Source organism: Phasianus colchicus, chromosome 9 (genome assembly GCF_987193195.1).
Source record: "Phasianus colchicus chromosome 9, bPhaCol1.hap1.1, whole genome shotgun sequence".
Taxonomy (NCBI): domain Eukaryota; kingdom Metazoa; phylum Chordata; class Aves; order Galliformes; family Phasianidae; genus Phasianus; species Phasianus colchicus.
Window position 1 is genome coordinate 7,571,953 of NC_143444.1, and position 17,068 is coordinate 7,589,020.

A 17,068-nucleotide genomic window follows, 5' to 3' on the forward strand; every position below is an offset into this window, starting at 1 on the left:
ACGTGGCTTTGTGAAATGTCATACTGCACTTACAGCCGGGTAACAGAGAGAGCAACATCTGAAAGAAAACACGGATGAGTTGATGGTTGGACTAGATGATCTCACTGGCCTATTCCAACCTTAATGATTCTATGGAAGAACTAGAAATGATTCGAGGAGGTTGTACCAGAAATGCTGAGTCAGGGCTTGAGGCAGTGATTGAGCACCTGGTGGAAGGCAGGGCCAACCCAGGAGAGCTCAGGTGTGTGCAATAAACCTGAGTGACCAGAAGCCAGGATCCACCCCTTCCTGACCTCATTTAAGGGTTGGCAGTGGAGGTGAGGGTGTTTCTCTTTGGAGATCCCTGCCTAGCTGAGGCTTTCTGAAGGTAAGCAGCTCTTTTCCTTCCTATCTACATCTGTGGCTGATGCATTTGGGCTTGTTCTCGTTTGGTGCAGTCAAAGACTTTGCCACCCTGCTATTATGATGGTATTTTCCATCCCATTATAGCATTACAGAGGTGCAAAGTTACTAGACAGCTTCCAAGAGGGGTACAACTAAATGAGTAATCTACAATTAAACTTCTCAGTCTGAAAAATGTGATTAAGAGGGCTCAAGGAGGCTGATGAAGTCAACAACAGAACAGAAAAGGCAAGTGGGGGAACAATGACTGTTTCTCATGACATCAGAGTGATGGGCTATCACGTGAAATAGTGGTGGCAAGCGGAAGCAAATGCACAGCTAAACCACAGCACTACAGCTGGCATGGAAGGTTGGGATCCAAATAGGTGGGAGAGAAACTTATCAAAGAAAAAGAAGTAATTCAGGAGCCTCCAAGCCATGGATTTCAGGTAAATACATAGAAAATCCCTTCTGTTTACCATGTTCAGTCTGCTTAGCGTTTACTATTCCTACTGCTGGAGATGTGCTATTGTGTTAGAGTCCTGCACTAACAACTGTTGCAGAAAAGAAATATGGAAATTAAGGGATAGGGATCTCCTAAATGAGCTTTGCCATTTTGAGTTCTGTTTTGTCACTTACAACCCATAAAGCCAAGCAACAGGTGTGAATTAGTTGAAATCTAACTTAAAATCTTTATAAGAGAGAAGAAAAAACTACTATCCTGGGATTCAAAATGCTGGAACAAAGTCCATCTTTTTTAGAAAAACTAGCAGAACCTATCTGCGTCAAAGCCAGCAAGTTCAAGATGTCCCAACAATGAGCTCAGCATTTGTTTGCCAAACAGGAAAAGACAACTGACAACGTATGAGTACAAAATTCCATTTGGGAAGCAAAATCAGACTTTCTCATACTGAAAAGTCCTTAGGAAGAAGGTCACTGGTGGAATTTAGCTCCTTCAAAACAGGGAAAGCTGAATGCAAATGCTCCAGGAACTACCTCTCCCGAGCAAGGAGTAGCTGGTTACTTAGCAAAGGTTGTTTCTCCAGCACAGCCCAATGCCTGGGATATAGGAAATGAAGCAAGGCTACAGACCATTCCAATGTGATGCGTCCACCTGAAAAACCAGCTTGGCTGCCGGTGGTATCCTGTTTGTGCAGCTAACCAAACACCTTAATGAGGGGCTAAAGCATTTCCAACAATGCCTTCACAAATTACAGGGACTTAAACATGTGCTTATGTCAAAGATGACCCTGGGACAAAGGGATTTGGGACCATCCCACGTCCTCCCAGGGAGGCATTTGAGGTAAGGCTGATTCCTGCACCTGCAGAGAGAGACACAGTAAGGAACAAGACCTCTCTTCCAGCCAACACAGTGCCATGCATGCCTACCTAACAGCCAGCTGCTGCAGGCTGTCCCTGTGAGCACTCTGAGATTGCAGCCATCACACACCAGCGCTGGCCTTGCTGAGTGCCTGCCCCTATGAAGAAACAAGGTGATGCCCATCTGCCATGCAACCTCACAGGGACTCACAGAAACCTGGACCTTGGATTTAATCCCAGCATTCTGATTACCCTGAGAGCAGCTTTAGATTTTGAGGGTCTAACAGTGGGGGCTAGTGTCAGTTCTTCAGGACTGACTCTTGGATTTTGCCTTCTCAAATGCTGCTTTTGCACGATGAGGCTGAAAGGGCTGCGTGGGTCCTGAAATGACCATTGGAAGCACACAGGAGCACTCGGTTGTCTCAACCTGCTTTGCAGGCAGTGCTGTGCGCGCTGCCTGAGCAGAGGTGCCAACTGCTTTGCTGCACCAGCAGTGAAGCAATGATTCATACGTCTACAGGGAGCAGAAGAAACAAAGGCTGTACATGTCAAGCTGGAAGATGCGAGGAGACAACGCAACAAAAAAATCGGCATGCACAGGCAGAAGGAAACTACTACTTGTCCTTACAGTACACAGCTTGTGCTGCTGAGACCTGAGGTGTCTTCGGAAGCTGAAGAGCAACCCAGGGATAAGTGTCTGCATCCCTCAGCATATATTTAGGGCTGCAAATATTTTGCAAATGCTTCTGCTGAAAGGGACTTTTCTCCCAGTAGGTAAAATCAGCATCTGCTGAGTGGTGACCATTTAACATTCAACCTGCTGCCAATCTACATTCCACAGAGAGACCCGCAGGAGAGACATGGAGCTGTGCCACTTCTAATAACTGTGTGACTGGCACCATGTCAATGCTTTAATGTAGAAAGCTACCCTCTGTCACTAAGCAGATCTTTCCTTTCTTTTGGCTAATGGATTTCACACCCATTGGCAACAATGTCAAGACTGAAGGGGTATAAGCCTGCAGTCTTCTGAGATCTCCTTGGCAAAGCTGACTACAGAAATATTGAGACAGGGACTGGGGGCTGTAAGGAAAGAAGGAAACTATTGTGGTTAATAATTCTGCGCTCATTACTCACTGCTTTGCCTTTCATCTTTGTTTAGTTTCTTCATCTGTTTGCCATCGTGCCTTCCACTGCAGCAATGGTCAGGTCAGCAGAACCTGCAACGTTTGCTTGCTGAGAGCATAACTATGCCAAACCTCCGCAGCAATCTGCAGATCCAGGAGAGGGTCCTCATGCCTTTATTAGCCAAGCTTTCAGCATATTTAGGGGGAAATTTATATCGGGACATTAAATGAAAGCGCTCAGGTATTTTTTTTAACAAGGTTAGAATGGTCCTTACAGCAGAGTATTTTGATGGCTGGCATTTCAGCTATAGGTGCATTTGCACAGATGGGCTTGCAGAAAAGCCGGTGGGCTACGTGGGCATGCATGTATTCCACAGGGAGTGGAAAGCTGTGAAGGTGCAGCCTGGGACCTGTGTCTCTTGATAAAGAACCACCAGGATGCCTGTGTCAATCTCTTCGACAACTCTCTCAGATACAGAGAAACAGGCAGGGAAGGGATGGATGCACGCTAGCTGGCTACTGCTTTGTCTGCACTGCACCTCCAACATGAGGCCCGTGCTGATGTAGTTCCCCTTTTTGCTGTGAAATCTGAATAAATGCAGTTAAAAAGAAAACAAACAGGCAGCGACACGCAGACTTTCTGGCTTCTTTTTACTCTATACTTGCAATCGTTCGAGAGTCAGGCAGGGAAACACAAAGGCCATACAAATAAAACCAACTGGCCACCAATCTTAGCAATCTTCAACACATCCGTAATTCCTACTTCATTTTTAGCTAATGGTGGGAATTAGTCTTTAGGCTCAGTTGATAAAAATCAACCTGTCTCTGCTGGGTTAGTACCATGATCTGTGGCACAGCAACCACCTCTAGTACAATTGATTTTCCTTTTTGGCAACCAATAGGCCAGTCAATAATAATGTTGTTTGAGAAGGATTTAGTCATGAGGGAGATGAACCCTCCCTGCCATTTATTATGTTTGTATTGTCTCCATTTGAAAAGATTTCTTTTTTTCTTTTTTCCCCAATGAGGACGTGAAGGTATTATGAGGGGACTGCTACTCCCCATCCCAGGCTCCAGAAGTCCTATGACTCAAAAGCACGTTGGCATGCAGATGGAGAGCTGCTGTCTGCTGGGGCTTTTGGCAGGGGACTAAAGAGAAAAGACAGGCTGGGGAAGCAGCCACGCTCCTTGTGCTACTCTTAAATGAAACAAAATAGACTTCAGACAGCTGTGCTGCCTGGTGTGAATTAGTTCAAAACACAGATGCAACATCCACATAGGTATCAGAGAGCAACCAGCCCTCACTGCAGACAGCACGGGATGCTTAATGACTTTCAATGAAATTACAGGTGCGTACAAATGAACAACATAAATTCACACCTACTGGCAACGAAGTTCCCAACCTGCTGATTTCCAGCTGTGATTCTCAAGTTTCCTTCCCGAGGCCCTGAGGGCCCAGGGGTTACTGGAAAACTTACTGACAACAGGTGTGAAATCTTCGTACAGTGACCTGTGCCTTTACTGAAGAACTGAAAGGTCAGCAAACAAAGCAGACGGGTCAGTTAGAACTTGGATCATGAGTGAATTAGCCAAACTACGGTACTATTTTCTATATGTAAGTATAATGTTGATAAGCTGATTACTTGAACTGCACGATGATGCGCAGGGACAGCAAGGCTGGGGCAAGTCTCGAGTTGACTGCTTTGGTGTTACAAGATACTACTTGCCATTCTTCCTCTCAGTGCACAGCTATTAGACTACGATGCCCTTCATCCTTCTTAAAGCACAGGGAACACAGAGGATGCACAGCAGCACAAAGCTGGGGTGCAATTCTGCACACCCAGCATCCAATGCCCCCTGCTTCAAAACCTCCTTTCCAAGTCCAGGGCAAACACTGAAGGAAAAATTGTCACAACTGATGCTTTGACGGTGTAAAAAAAGGTTTTCCTTGTCGCTTGACCTTCTGCAAGGAAAACTTATTCATGTCTTCGTATATATTTTAAAGCTAGAAATTGATATTACAATCATGCTGTCTGAGCTGCTTCGTAACTATCGCGTTATGAATATGCTCCCCATCCCTTCCCTTCAGCACTCAATTAAAAGCCTATGTTTTAAGCAAGCAGAGCTGCAGTGGCAGAAGGCTGTTTTCAGCCTGATTCCCCAGCTCTGGGTATTTCCAGCAGGGCTCCAAAACGCCCTACCACCACCCACTTGGAAATGGCCTCTGGCTCTGAAGATTTAGGTAATTCAATTGCACACACTCCCCTTTTCAAGGTGAAGAGAAGCCTGTTGCCTTTCTGTATCCCTTTGCCCATGGCAATTGGTTACCGCTTGTCAAATGTGCTATTAGAGCTAATTATGAACAATCAGAGAACTCAATGGCTGCAGCTTTTCGGTGACATTAATGAACCACCCTTCTGAAGCTGCAGTACCACCATTTAAAGCAAAAAGCACCAGCACTCCATCACTGCAGTCCAGGAGAGCGTGGTTATTCCCAGAATTGGAGCTGTTTGGAGCATGCTGTGAGAATGAGTGGAGCCAGGCAAGCTCTCCTCCTGCTCCAAGCTGTCTGTTTAACAACGAAGAGTAATAGATCCAGATCCAGAGGTTTCAAGTGCTTCCACAAGATAAGCGTTGCTACGGGTGAACTAAAATAAGGCAGTAAAGAGCGAGCCAAGGCACATGTGCAGGCTGAAATAATGGCACTACTGCTTCAAGTCATCAGAGATCCCTTTACACCTAACCATTGGTTCTTCATAGCCCACACAGTAACTGACAGTGCATTTGGTAATGTGTAATAGCAGACACTGCAGTGTTTATGGCCGCTTAGGAAGCCACAGTTTTTCCCTCTCCTTTTTTTTTCTTTAGGTTACTCTTCAAAAACTCTTTCTGCTCCTTCTCTGGGTGTGAATTCTCAGAGAGTAAAGGTCAAAATAAAGAAGAAATAAACATTAGGTCATGGAGTCTCAAAACGTTATTGCAACTTATATATGGCTGAGAATAAAAACGCGCCTGCCTTCCCTGGGAACACACCTACGTGCAATGCAGGACCTTTATAAAAATTCTCCTTTATTACCTTGGTGGAAAAAAAAAAAAAGTCAAAGATTGATTTTCTTTTTATGGCCATTATTAACCTTTTGTTACTGGCCAAAAATAAACTGGTTAGAAAATGTGCAATACATCAAGAAAAAAGAACGGAAAGAATTTAACAGAAAATTGAAGTTTGGAGAAAAATAAGACGATTCTCCCTTCAGCCTTCTTTTTTAGGAGACTTTACCTCCAAAGAAATGAGATAGATATCCAAAAAGTGAATTCTCTGCATGCTGTCGCAGTACAGCATTTCAAATGGAACCATCTCCCAGGCTGTCAGGTTAAAAGGGACGGGCAGCTGGTGGGCCCCACCTCCATCTCATTTCAAAGGGAAGCTGTCCCCAGATGCATGTGACACACTGCCTGCTTGCTCGCTGGAAGGCTGGCTCTGGGCTGGTAACAGGGCATTCCATGCCACCAGTGTGGTGAAGGTCCACTTTGTACAAATTCCCACAGCACCTTCTGCAAGGCTGATGAAGCCATCTCGCTTCTAAGAGCTTGCAAAGTTGTCAAAAAGGAGAACATCTCTGTCCAAACCGGGCAGGAGAACAAAGCCTATAAAAGCCACGCTGGTAAAGAGCAGTCAATCACCATCTGACAGAAATATGTTGAACGATTATTTCCGAACACAATCACAATTACACAGGGCAGCCCTTCATTACAGCCAGCTGACAAAACTAAGAGCGTTGAGCTGTGAGTGCGGGGAGCTTCCAGCTTGCTGGCCAGAAGGAACCACTTGTTGAGCTGCAGCTGAACCAGGGCAGCTCCCAGCCTGATGCATTACACTGCTGCCCCTTCAGCTCAGACACTTTCGAGCATTCTCCTGTGTAATGCTGCGAAAGAAATTGCTCTGGGGGTCCTCAGGAGGCCACAGAACAAACAGCACACAAGTTCTGTTTTCATTCCTTTCTTACCTGGCTGTTAATGTCAGCAGCGTGTTGTAACAGTACTGAAACGAGCTCCCTGTGTCCTCTGTCGCATGCCCAGTGGAGCAGAGCCCTGCCCTGCAACATCCAAGAGAAAAGTAGCAAAGCTAGTCAAAAAACAGCTTGGAGAATTGTAGTTATGCTATGAATTATTGAGTAGTAATAGCAGAAATACACTAACATCAGTACATAGCATCCTAGTGCTCCGGATCTGGACTTACAGCAGCCCACGCCTGCCTATAAATCTCTTGATGCAGCAGTGGTGAACGAGGTGAGCAACTCATTTATCCACTAATGGGGACTGTGAGCCAATTTCCCAACCACGGTGCCAGATCTGCAGGTGGGGCAGAAGATACCTGCAGCAGAAGCTCACCCTTCTCCTGCTGGGCATCCTTCAGCAGGGCGGCACAGGCAGATGTTATTTGGAAGGAGGATAAGCAGACCCAAAGCATTGAGCTTTTTAACACACTTTTTGACCCAGTGAGTAATTAATTTTTGTAACACATAATTTTAATGTTACACTAATTAACCTTGAATTAGAATGTATTCTCTGACAATGACTTTCTGTGAAGCACTGATGACATCGGTGGGCCACTGAATGATTTATGTTCTTGCACTCAGCACCACAATCAACGTCTAAGAGAGGGAAAGAGTGCCATTTACACACGAATCTGTAAACATGGGAAAATCTTTAATTCATCTTTAGCATCCCTAGCTCAACTCTGGCCTGGTAATTACTTAAGAATGAGGATTTCAGTTGGGCAAGTAATGCCAAACTTCCTTGCGCCTGGTTTCTATTTCAGAAGAAAGAAGCACTTTATCTGCAATATGCAGAATAGCAATAAGTGCTTCAACTGATTATCCCTGTTTCTCTACACATGCAGTATAGAAACAATATTCTAATTACACAATTCCAATTTTTGTGTGATTGTAGTGCAAAATAAAGGCTTTCCTATCCTATCCATAAGTAACAGATGGCTGCAACATTTTGGTTTGCATTTGTCTCTGGTCAAGCAGAACCTTATTTTACTGATGCTGAACTTGAGTCCAATGAAGGAAACCCAGTGGTTGAGGAGGAACTGTGCTGCCCGTTGTGTGAGCGTGGTGATACTGCAGCACGGTGCAACCAGTCCCTTCCTGCAGTGCTGCTTCTGCTGTGAACGTTGCCTTTTGGACAAGACAAGAAACTGAAGCCTTGATCATCTCCAGTCATTAAAAATCTCCTCGCGCTATTTGCAGGAGTATGGATTTCAAGTCTTGGGCCAATTCCATTTTGGGTAATTACACTCTGCTTACCTATATATTTTCTCTGCAATTCTAAATGGATACAATATTTTCCAATTAGTGCCTTAAATGGTTCTGCATTGTAATCGTGCACTATTAAAAAGCTGACACGTTCCACACAAGAAATGGCTGCATCCTTGCAGCATCTTATCCCCTAAGCACAGGGTGGCAGGGACTCCCTCTGCGAGAGCACACCACTGGAAGTAAGAAGAATAATCTCATTGTACTTACCATATAACAAAAAGCATCACTAAGAAACTTAAGTTTAAAACAATCATAGAATGGCCTGGGTTGAAAAGAACCACAGTGCTCATCTAGTTCCAACCCCCTGCTTTGCGCAGGGTCACCAACCAGCAGACCAGGCTGCCCAGAGCCACATCCAGCTCACGACTGTTTGCATTGAAGCAGGCAAACTAAAATCTTCTGGAGCCTTAGCTGTATGTATTTAAGACAGCTAGACAGCTACAAAGTCTACCTGTTTCCTTAAAAAACTAATAACAATTCAGTGATAAACCAACCGAACACACAGTCTACAACTCTCTGCGCAGCTTGGCTATCACCTATACAGGTTGAAAACAGCCTGCACAGCTGTTACTTTGCATCAACATGTGTCTGCATCTTTAAATAACACAGCAGAAGCATTAAGAGCCACAGATTGAGCTGTCCCAAAGCACTTCCCGTATGACTATTTCATTAGGCAGTGAAAGACTCAGACCAAGGCGAATAATTTTGCATGGCAAAGCACTGCAGCAGTAGCCTTGCCCAGTGCAATCAGACAGCAGGGTGCTCGCTCCGTGCAATTCAAACACACAACAGTTGTTGCAGAAGTTACTTGAGAAGATGCATTTCCCCTGCCTCTCAAGTCTTTAATAAAAACAGCATAAAAATAGCCCCAGTGCACTAACCCTGCCTCTTAAATCTTCCGTGCTTTGCTTGGGTAACCGCTGCCAGCTTGGCCGGCTTCTGCAGCAGTTTCTCAAGCCAACAGCATATCAATTTGCTCAGCTCCAAGTCACAGTGTGTTCACAAACAAAGCACAGGACGGGGATTTGTCTCAGCTAGACCGAACCTCAGCAGACAAACGGATGGGAATGAATTTCACATCAATTAGCCAGTGCAGAGAAAGAGGAGAACAAAGCCAACCTCAGTGCAAACGCCACAGTATCAAGCTCTACTTCTAGGTACAATGTTTGCAGCTGTAAAGGCTGCACACCAACAATAGACAATCTGTAGCAAGAGTTTTATTGGGATGCCCCATCCCTGCAGGCATTCAAGGCCAGGCTGGATGTGGCTTTGGGCAGCCTGGTCTGCTGGTTGGCGACCTGTACATAGCAGGGGGTTGGAACTGGATGAGAGTTGTGGCCCTTTTCAACCCAGGCCGTTCTGTGATTCTGTGTTTGTTTATTGGGGCACTTCCAACAGTTACAACAAAATCTCCATCTACAGCCTCCTGGACGTTGGCACAGATGATGGAAGCAACCCACTTATGCCTCTGAACAACTACTGGTTAGTTAACAGCTGAAGAAATACTGCTCCCACAAAGGCAGCAAACGATCCACGCTGCCAGAGCGTGCCTGACGCCCTGCGGTGACTCCCCAGCCACAGTCCATCCCTTATTCCATTAGTCCTGCTGACACATGCAAGAGAAACTGGTTGTTTTAGTCTGCACTATTACTCCTAAGTGAATGCAAGCTATTCTGTTGAACTCTGGGCAATTTAGATCCAGTAAATGGAAGCATGTACATGATTACTGTCATTAGATTCTTTGCTTAATTCTAAATTGAAGTTTATTATATCCGTACTGTTAGCAGGTGTGCTGGCTTGACTGCTGTACACAAAGATTTTCATTTCTTTCTTTAATCTAGGGGAGGAGACAGCCCATGCTTCAGAAGTTGCCAAGGGCATCTCTGCCTAAAGCCTACAGACTCCTACTGCTCCTTCTGAAATCCTTTTGCTTCTAAGTCGGCTTGCCCCCATTTTACATCTTTATTCTCATTTTCTCCCTTTGCTAACTAGATACAGCACGAATACATCGTTTGGTGATAAAACCAAAGCACCATACCACTGCAGGCAGGCCATTCCTGTTGCGGGAGAGGCTGTGCTGAGAGCCTTTACAGCTGAGCACGAGGCTGCTTGGTGCTCCAGCAGATTTTGTTCCATAACAAGTTAACTCTTTGTACGGATCCGTGCTGCCATTTTATATTTATATGTGTTTAAATCAAAAGATCGACAGAGTGAGTTACGTTCAGAGGGCTGGGAAAGGCATCTTCTGGATATGGCAGGATGTATTTACACTGTAACACTAAAACACTTAATAAAAATGACAAGATGATGCTTGCATACACTTCACTCTACCAAAGGCTTGCTCTGGGTTATCTCCTTCCTAAAATGGGTTCTAAAACTTCAATCAATTTGCACGATACTGGAAAATGAGCAGCTCCCCAGACTCTGAAGAATGCATTTGGATACTAAACAGCTCCGGCGACGGTTTCAGCCCCTCAAAACACCATCAAACAAACATTTCTTTCAGATTTCTCGTTTCTCTAATTTATTTATTTATTTAACCAATTAAAATCAAGCCTAATGAAGCCAGCTCCTGCCAAAAGGGGCTCCCACTTCTCTGAGCACTTGCTGGGATAAGCAGAAATATACCTATGGGGGAATTCTGCACCAGCGGGCATCTTTCCATCCACTTTCCATCGGTAGCCAGGGACGCAGAGGTGTCAGGTGTTTGCTGCAGCAGCTCCATGCTCTGCAAGTGCCTGCTGGTTCTGAAACAGGCCCTATCACACTTTGGACTCGTGAGCATATTTCTCAAAGAGGAGAACTCTTTGAGACTCACTCTACACTTTTCAGATCTGGCTCCAAATGTTTACAGGAGAGAACAAAAATATTTCAGCCATCGTTCACAGTTATTTTTTTAACCAATTTCTTTGGCTGAAGGCATGCACATTCATTGCATGCATTGCAAAAGAAGGAACCAGCTTCTGAACATCGGGAAGGATGAAAACATCTCATCAATGGAAATGAAGCAAAGATCACATGATGTTATTATGCACCGATTACAAGCGTGTGATCTCCAAAATGGGACTTTATTAATGAAAAGATTCTGGCCATGTTGGGAATGACTGCCCTGGGCACTCACTTCTGCAACCTGTGGCTGACAGAAGGGCAAATGGAGCCCAGTGTGGAGTGTACAGCCCTGTTGCAGTGACTGCGTGGCATATGACAGTTTCAGTTCATTGAATTTACAATGCGAAATTCCAACTCTGATCGTGAACACCTTCCCTCTCATCTGAAAATTAATTCACACGAATTCCTGATTAATAATAAAAGGCCCTGCCATCAGCATTCAGAGCCCCAGCCGGGGCTGTCATGGCTCAGAGGGCAGAAATCTGCTTAGAGCTAGAGGAGAACCCAACTGAATTTGTGGCGTCTCAGTCTATGAATGTGTAAGCACTTCATCTGTTCACCAAAACACAATGTGCTGGAAAGCAGCGGGCAAAAGTAGCTGTGCATATACTGTTGACCAAGAGCAGGGCTAGGTGGCAGTATGCAAGCACTGAAACCAGCGCAATAAAGCTGGTACTGCTACATCTGCTGAATGCAGAACTGTCCACTCCAGGTTTTTTACCAAGAAAATCATCAGGCCATTCACATTTTATGTATTTGTCTTTTTCTTGAGGTTTCTGGCAATATCTCTATTATCTCCCTGTGAGGAAATACTGTTTTGATTCTGAAAAAGAGCGTACGATGCCCCTAGAAAGGGGGTTTCCAGCAGATCATTCTGCAAGTTGCAGCTCTTGTTGCTGAAAATAACAGGAAGTTTCTGACATGTTACAAAACCACAGTACATCCATGCTGCTAGAAATCCAGTGGAAAGTTGCTCTTTTCAAACAGATTATACTCATCTCCATGATCAAGTGCGTGTCCAACTCTTGCAGTACCTTCTAACAAGCCTAACAGGGGAATTCTGGAAAGGTCTAATACTGAGTTAATAAACTAAACAATTAAAAGACTGATTTTCTGTATCTTTTTATCCATACCTCCTCATCTGCAACATTCACGTCCACTTTTTTCGACTGAATGGCTTTGGTTACGTAGTCAATGTTGTTTTCTCTGCAGTAATCAAAAATGTTCTTGTCCTCTTCTCTATTCAGGAAACAAAAGCAAAAGAAATAACACATTACTGCACCGCACAAAGGCCACGTGCACATCTTACGCTCTAACTTTGCTGCAAACATTTCAATAGCATCTCTGGAGTGGAACAGGCTTCTGGTATGATGCATGCAGAAGAATACTTTCTTTCCCCATGAGTCAGAAATTCCTGCTTCCTAGAAAACAAAGGTTGTTTTTAACAACACTGTATCAGGGCAGAAGTCTTACTCCTGTGAACTGTCACAAGAAGCTTATGAAGTTACCCAACACGAAACCTGCTCAGTCCTGGTATGTATCACTGCAGTCTGCCAGAGGATAAAGGGCTAAAGCTCTGCTTCTCCCTGCTACGCAAACTAACTTGTAACTACCACCACTTCGAGTCAGACCAAAGGCCTTTTCAATGCCATGTATCTGTGACGGTGGTCACTAACACAGGTTTGGAGAAAAGAGCAGAAGAAACAGGACGAGTGCAAAGCTGAGGATCTAATCTTGGTTAGATCCTCAGCTTCTGAAAATTGGTGGCTCAAGGATTTTTGTAGCCGTATCCAGATGAAGATGTTTCTCAGATTTTTCCAAAGCCTTTTTCGAACACTTTTTTACTTTTTAACCCGTTCATGCTCTCAGCCTTGTTAAGGGAAAGCTCTACGGCTCCATATTGTGGGCATGAAGGGATGAAAAGTGAACAGATACTTTCTTTTGATGTTTTTAAAACAGATGTCTGATATTATTGGGTGCTCTTTGGTAATCTGTGTTTATTCACGTACTTCACACCACCACCTTATGACCACACAAGTCACATTCTCTCCAGATGCTCCTTTCAAACCATGCTGTTGTCTCCTCGGATAGAAACTCCTACTTCTGCTGATACTTCCCTTTCACCCTCTTCTTCAGTCTCTCTCCTTCCTTTTTGAAATGGGTTGACCTGAATCTGTATTAGACATGCAGGTGCACAGATTTGTACAGTGGGGTAAAAAGTCTTCATTCAGCTCTCCATCTTTTTCCTAAAGGTTCTGAGCATTTGCTTTACTAATTGCTAAGAAGCACTGCAGATCCAGCAATTGATATGAAGCTCTCTCATGCTTTAAGAATCTGTATGAAGGTCTTAACTTCATTAGAAGTTGTTTGCTTCATTGATAACAACATGAAGTTTAGCATGTCTGAAGCCAGAATACAGCTTTTAGCTCCAGAAGAAGCTATTGGTGCATATGGTAACTGTTGAGTCGTGGCCTGAAGCACTGATTGAGCACCTGGGGAAAGGACCCGGTCAGCCCTGGGAGCACAGGTGAAGGCAATTCATGTGTGTGACCAGAAGGAATGGAGCCTGGCTGTACTTCTCTTAGACCTCATTTAAGAGCTGACTGCCACTGGGGAAGGATCTCTTTCTGGAGGTTCCTCCCTTGTGGAGTTTCCCTTGCAAGCCTAGATCTTCAGAGACAGGTAAGCACTTTTTATTTGCAGCACCTTTCTATCACTCTAATGACTTTAATCTCCTGTATCACTATTCCATCATGTTGATCTTTCTGATTGTTACTTGGTGTAACTCAAACACCTGCCACATCCCTACTTGTGGGTCTTTCCCTCAGCAAGCAGGGCTGAGGGAGCATGCATTGGTATCCTAAAGCAGGCATGTGTTGGTTCCTTGCATATCCTAGCCTGCAACTCTGAGCCAAGGCCATGGTCAAGCTTTGTTGTATCACCATCACTATGAAAAGAAATGCAACGAGGTTCACCTGTGGGATGGTACATAAACATAAACAACCAAAGCCTGAGGCGTGACAATGTCTTCAGGTACAGGTATACCAATACAGCTGTGTTCCTATTGAGGAGTAAAGTAGCTTTGTTAAAAGTAAGGATAAAGTCCATGTTTTCCCTCCCCTTCCTAGTTAACAAATGAAAACTACAGCACCAATGAACTCACCACTACTGTCATGGGATTTGGCATCTTCCAAACAGCAAATAATACAAAGTTAGCCTCTCCTGTGACACCCCCAGTTCACAGTCACCTGTGGGCTTAAGACAATCTGGACGTTGAGCAGAACTCAGACCTGGCAGCCTCCAAGGAAGTTCCTTACAAAAGCAGGAGCCTGCTGCAGCAGATCAGACCCACTGGAGAGGCCACAATGCTCTGGGCCATTCTCCTTTGCATCCCTGGAGGCATTCAAGGCCAGGCTGGATGTGGTTCTGGGCAGCCTGGTCTAGTGTTTGGTGACCTTAAACATAAACATAGCAGGGGGTTGGAACTAGATTATGATTATGGTCCTTTTCAACCCAGGCCCATTCTATGATCTCCCCTATTCCCTGCACACAAGCAGTCCTCTGGCACAGCTGAGCTGCACCTTTCCAGGAGAGATCACACACTTCATGTGCAGGCCCAGGGATGCTACAGAAGCCTTCCAATTCCTTAACTGCACTCTCAAGGACTCATTTGTTGGAGGCCTTGCTTGTATGCTACGCAGGCTCCTGGGGAACAAATCACTGCCTGCTTTAAGTGCAATTACTTTGAATTCTGGAGGGAAAAAAGGCTCTCATGGTGGGATTAGAAAAGGCAAAAGCTTATGCTGTTTGAGATGGAGATCGACAGCTTCATGATGGAGGTTATGAGGCATGTCTGTCCTTGCTAACAAGGGCTGATTTGACAAGCAGAGATGTCCCTCCAACCCTGCCTTGCCAGTCTAACCTCTCACATGTGCTCTTGGCTACTGAAAGCCCTGCTGGGCTTCATGTGGCACAACTGAAGGCACCAGCAGGAAGGCAAACAGCAGCAGTGAAGCAACTGCTTGCTCCCTGTGCTCCATGGCAACATGTCTGCAAGAGCACAGTGGGAGGGCATGTTCCTAGCACTGATGGAGCAGCAGTGGGCCACCATTCCACCACAACCTCCAGGCCAACTCTTAGTCTTCTCCTGAGCATACCAGTATTATTTGTGAGGGAGAAAAATGGACACAGTTATCTGGATATGATTTAGCTTTTCTGGACTAACCATCTCTGTGAATAGTCTATGCAGTCCCCTTCCAAAAAAACACTTTTCTATCTCCACAATGGAATTATTCCAGGATAGCAATCTCCCTCTACAGAGATAAGGTTTTGGGAAATTTCACCTTTCTACAGTGCATTTATTTGTCAGGGTTTAAACCTGCTGCCTCCTGTTTTTGAATTAAAAAAATAATTGTTAGCATATATTCTCTCCCTCTATTTTACAGAAACCAACAAAGAGAAGTAAGCTTTTTTACAAACAGATTTGAACGAAGTCCATACAGTCCTAACAAAGATATTTTATTGCAAACAAAACGATGTCTGTGCTTCAGACATTCAAAACAATTTGTTCTTGCCAAGTGCCAAAACCAGGAAGGTAACTGGAGGGGGAAAAAAACTCATAAAAATAGTATAAACTGGGCTCTTCTTTTCTTCTTTTAGACACAGAGAAGAAATAAGAAACATAGCACAAAAGCAGGTGAGGATTTTTCATTTGTTTCACACCTGTTTGTGTACATGTAAAACAACCCCTCCAGCACAGCAGTTACAAGGAAGCAAAGAGGATGCACGGTTTGTAGACCAGTGGGCACGTGCACTCTACCTATAAAGCTGATAAAAGTCAGCAGCGAGGCCTAGAAGATGAAATAACCTAAAAACCCAGGCAGAAGCACATCAGAAATACAACAGCATTGTTATATCATAACATTGTTTGATACCCATGTTACAGGGGAAAAGATTCTAGTGTTTCTAGTCATTTAAATGTAAGTGTCCATTTATGAAAAATACAGCCTTTAGGACCTTGGGTTGGGAAAGAGCAGGAAACTCAAACTACTATAGAAGTGCACAGTTACTTACAAGGGTAGCTAAAGGAAGATTGAGATGAGTTTGTTTCAGTGTCAGACTATATGACATACAAGCCTTGTCTCTTCTCATTGAGGAGTCCTCAAATCCATGATCACCTGATAGATGGAAATCTGTTCCTTGCAGGTGGCTGGAAGGGCTTCTCCTCTCCTCCCTCCCCAACATATTCTACCTCTCCAACTGCTTTCTGCTCACCCCATTCCAGTAGGAGATGCTAATCCCCATTCAAAATCATAGAATCCTTACAATTGGAAGGGACCTTTTAATTTTAAAGGTCATCTATCAAATCAACCTGAACCACACCTATTGCCCAAAAGTAAAGCATAGGCAGTTCCTTCCATCCTTGAAGACAATGCAGGAGAGCTTACACCAAGCCATCTCCTTTTTCCAAGCCTGCAAGGCTTCCAAAGCCTTCTCCATAAGCCATATGAAAAACAGAGGGGTCAAGCCAACGGGTTTTAAATAGCTCATAGGGGAGATCTACTGTCACTTAACCAGGCTTCACTCCCTCTCTACCTGAGGCACAGTAAATCCACCCAAGCTCAATTCCCAACTGGTGCCGGCCCCGCTCCCTTCCACCCTCACAGATTACCTCTGCTCCGAGGCCTTGAGGGATCCACTCAGTGCTGTGTTGGGTTTCCTCTTCCCCTTCCCATATCTGTATCCCAAAAGATGCTCAGCGAGGGCTGCCTGGCCCCGGTGCTGCACACAGGTGGCATGGCCAGGCAATGGGAGCCCACCGGAGCGGAGCGGCAGCGTGTGGGGAGCCGAGAGGCACTCGCAGCACTCAGTGTTTGTGTCAAGGCCCTCGGCCCCCACGGGACCCATTTTCACATAATCTATAATTATCTCTTCGCTTTAATCGCCTCGTCACTTCTGAGGCTCTCTTGGGCGCAGGAAGAGGAAAAGCTCATTAACTGAACCTTTTCTCCTCTCTCCAGCCACCCATAG

General features: G+C 44.8%; 1 protein-coding gene across 1 annotated transcript in view; it reads right to left on the bottom strand.

Moving 5' to 3' along the window:
• ACBD6 (acyl-CoA binding domain containing 6) overlaps window positions 1-17,068 on the bottom strand; it is a 68,910-nt gene that overhangs the window by 25,464 nt on the left and 26,378 nt on the right. The window contains exons 5-6 of the mRNA XM_031595615.2: window positions 12,172-12,277; window positions 6,830-6,919 (exon numbers count right to left, since the gene is read on the bottom strand). Coding sequence (XP_031451475.2) covers window positions 6,830-6,919; window positions 12,172-12,277 — 196 coding nt within the window. The remainder of the gene's footprint in view (window positions 1-6,829; window positions 6,920-12,171; window positions 12,278-17,068) is intronic.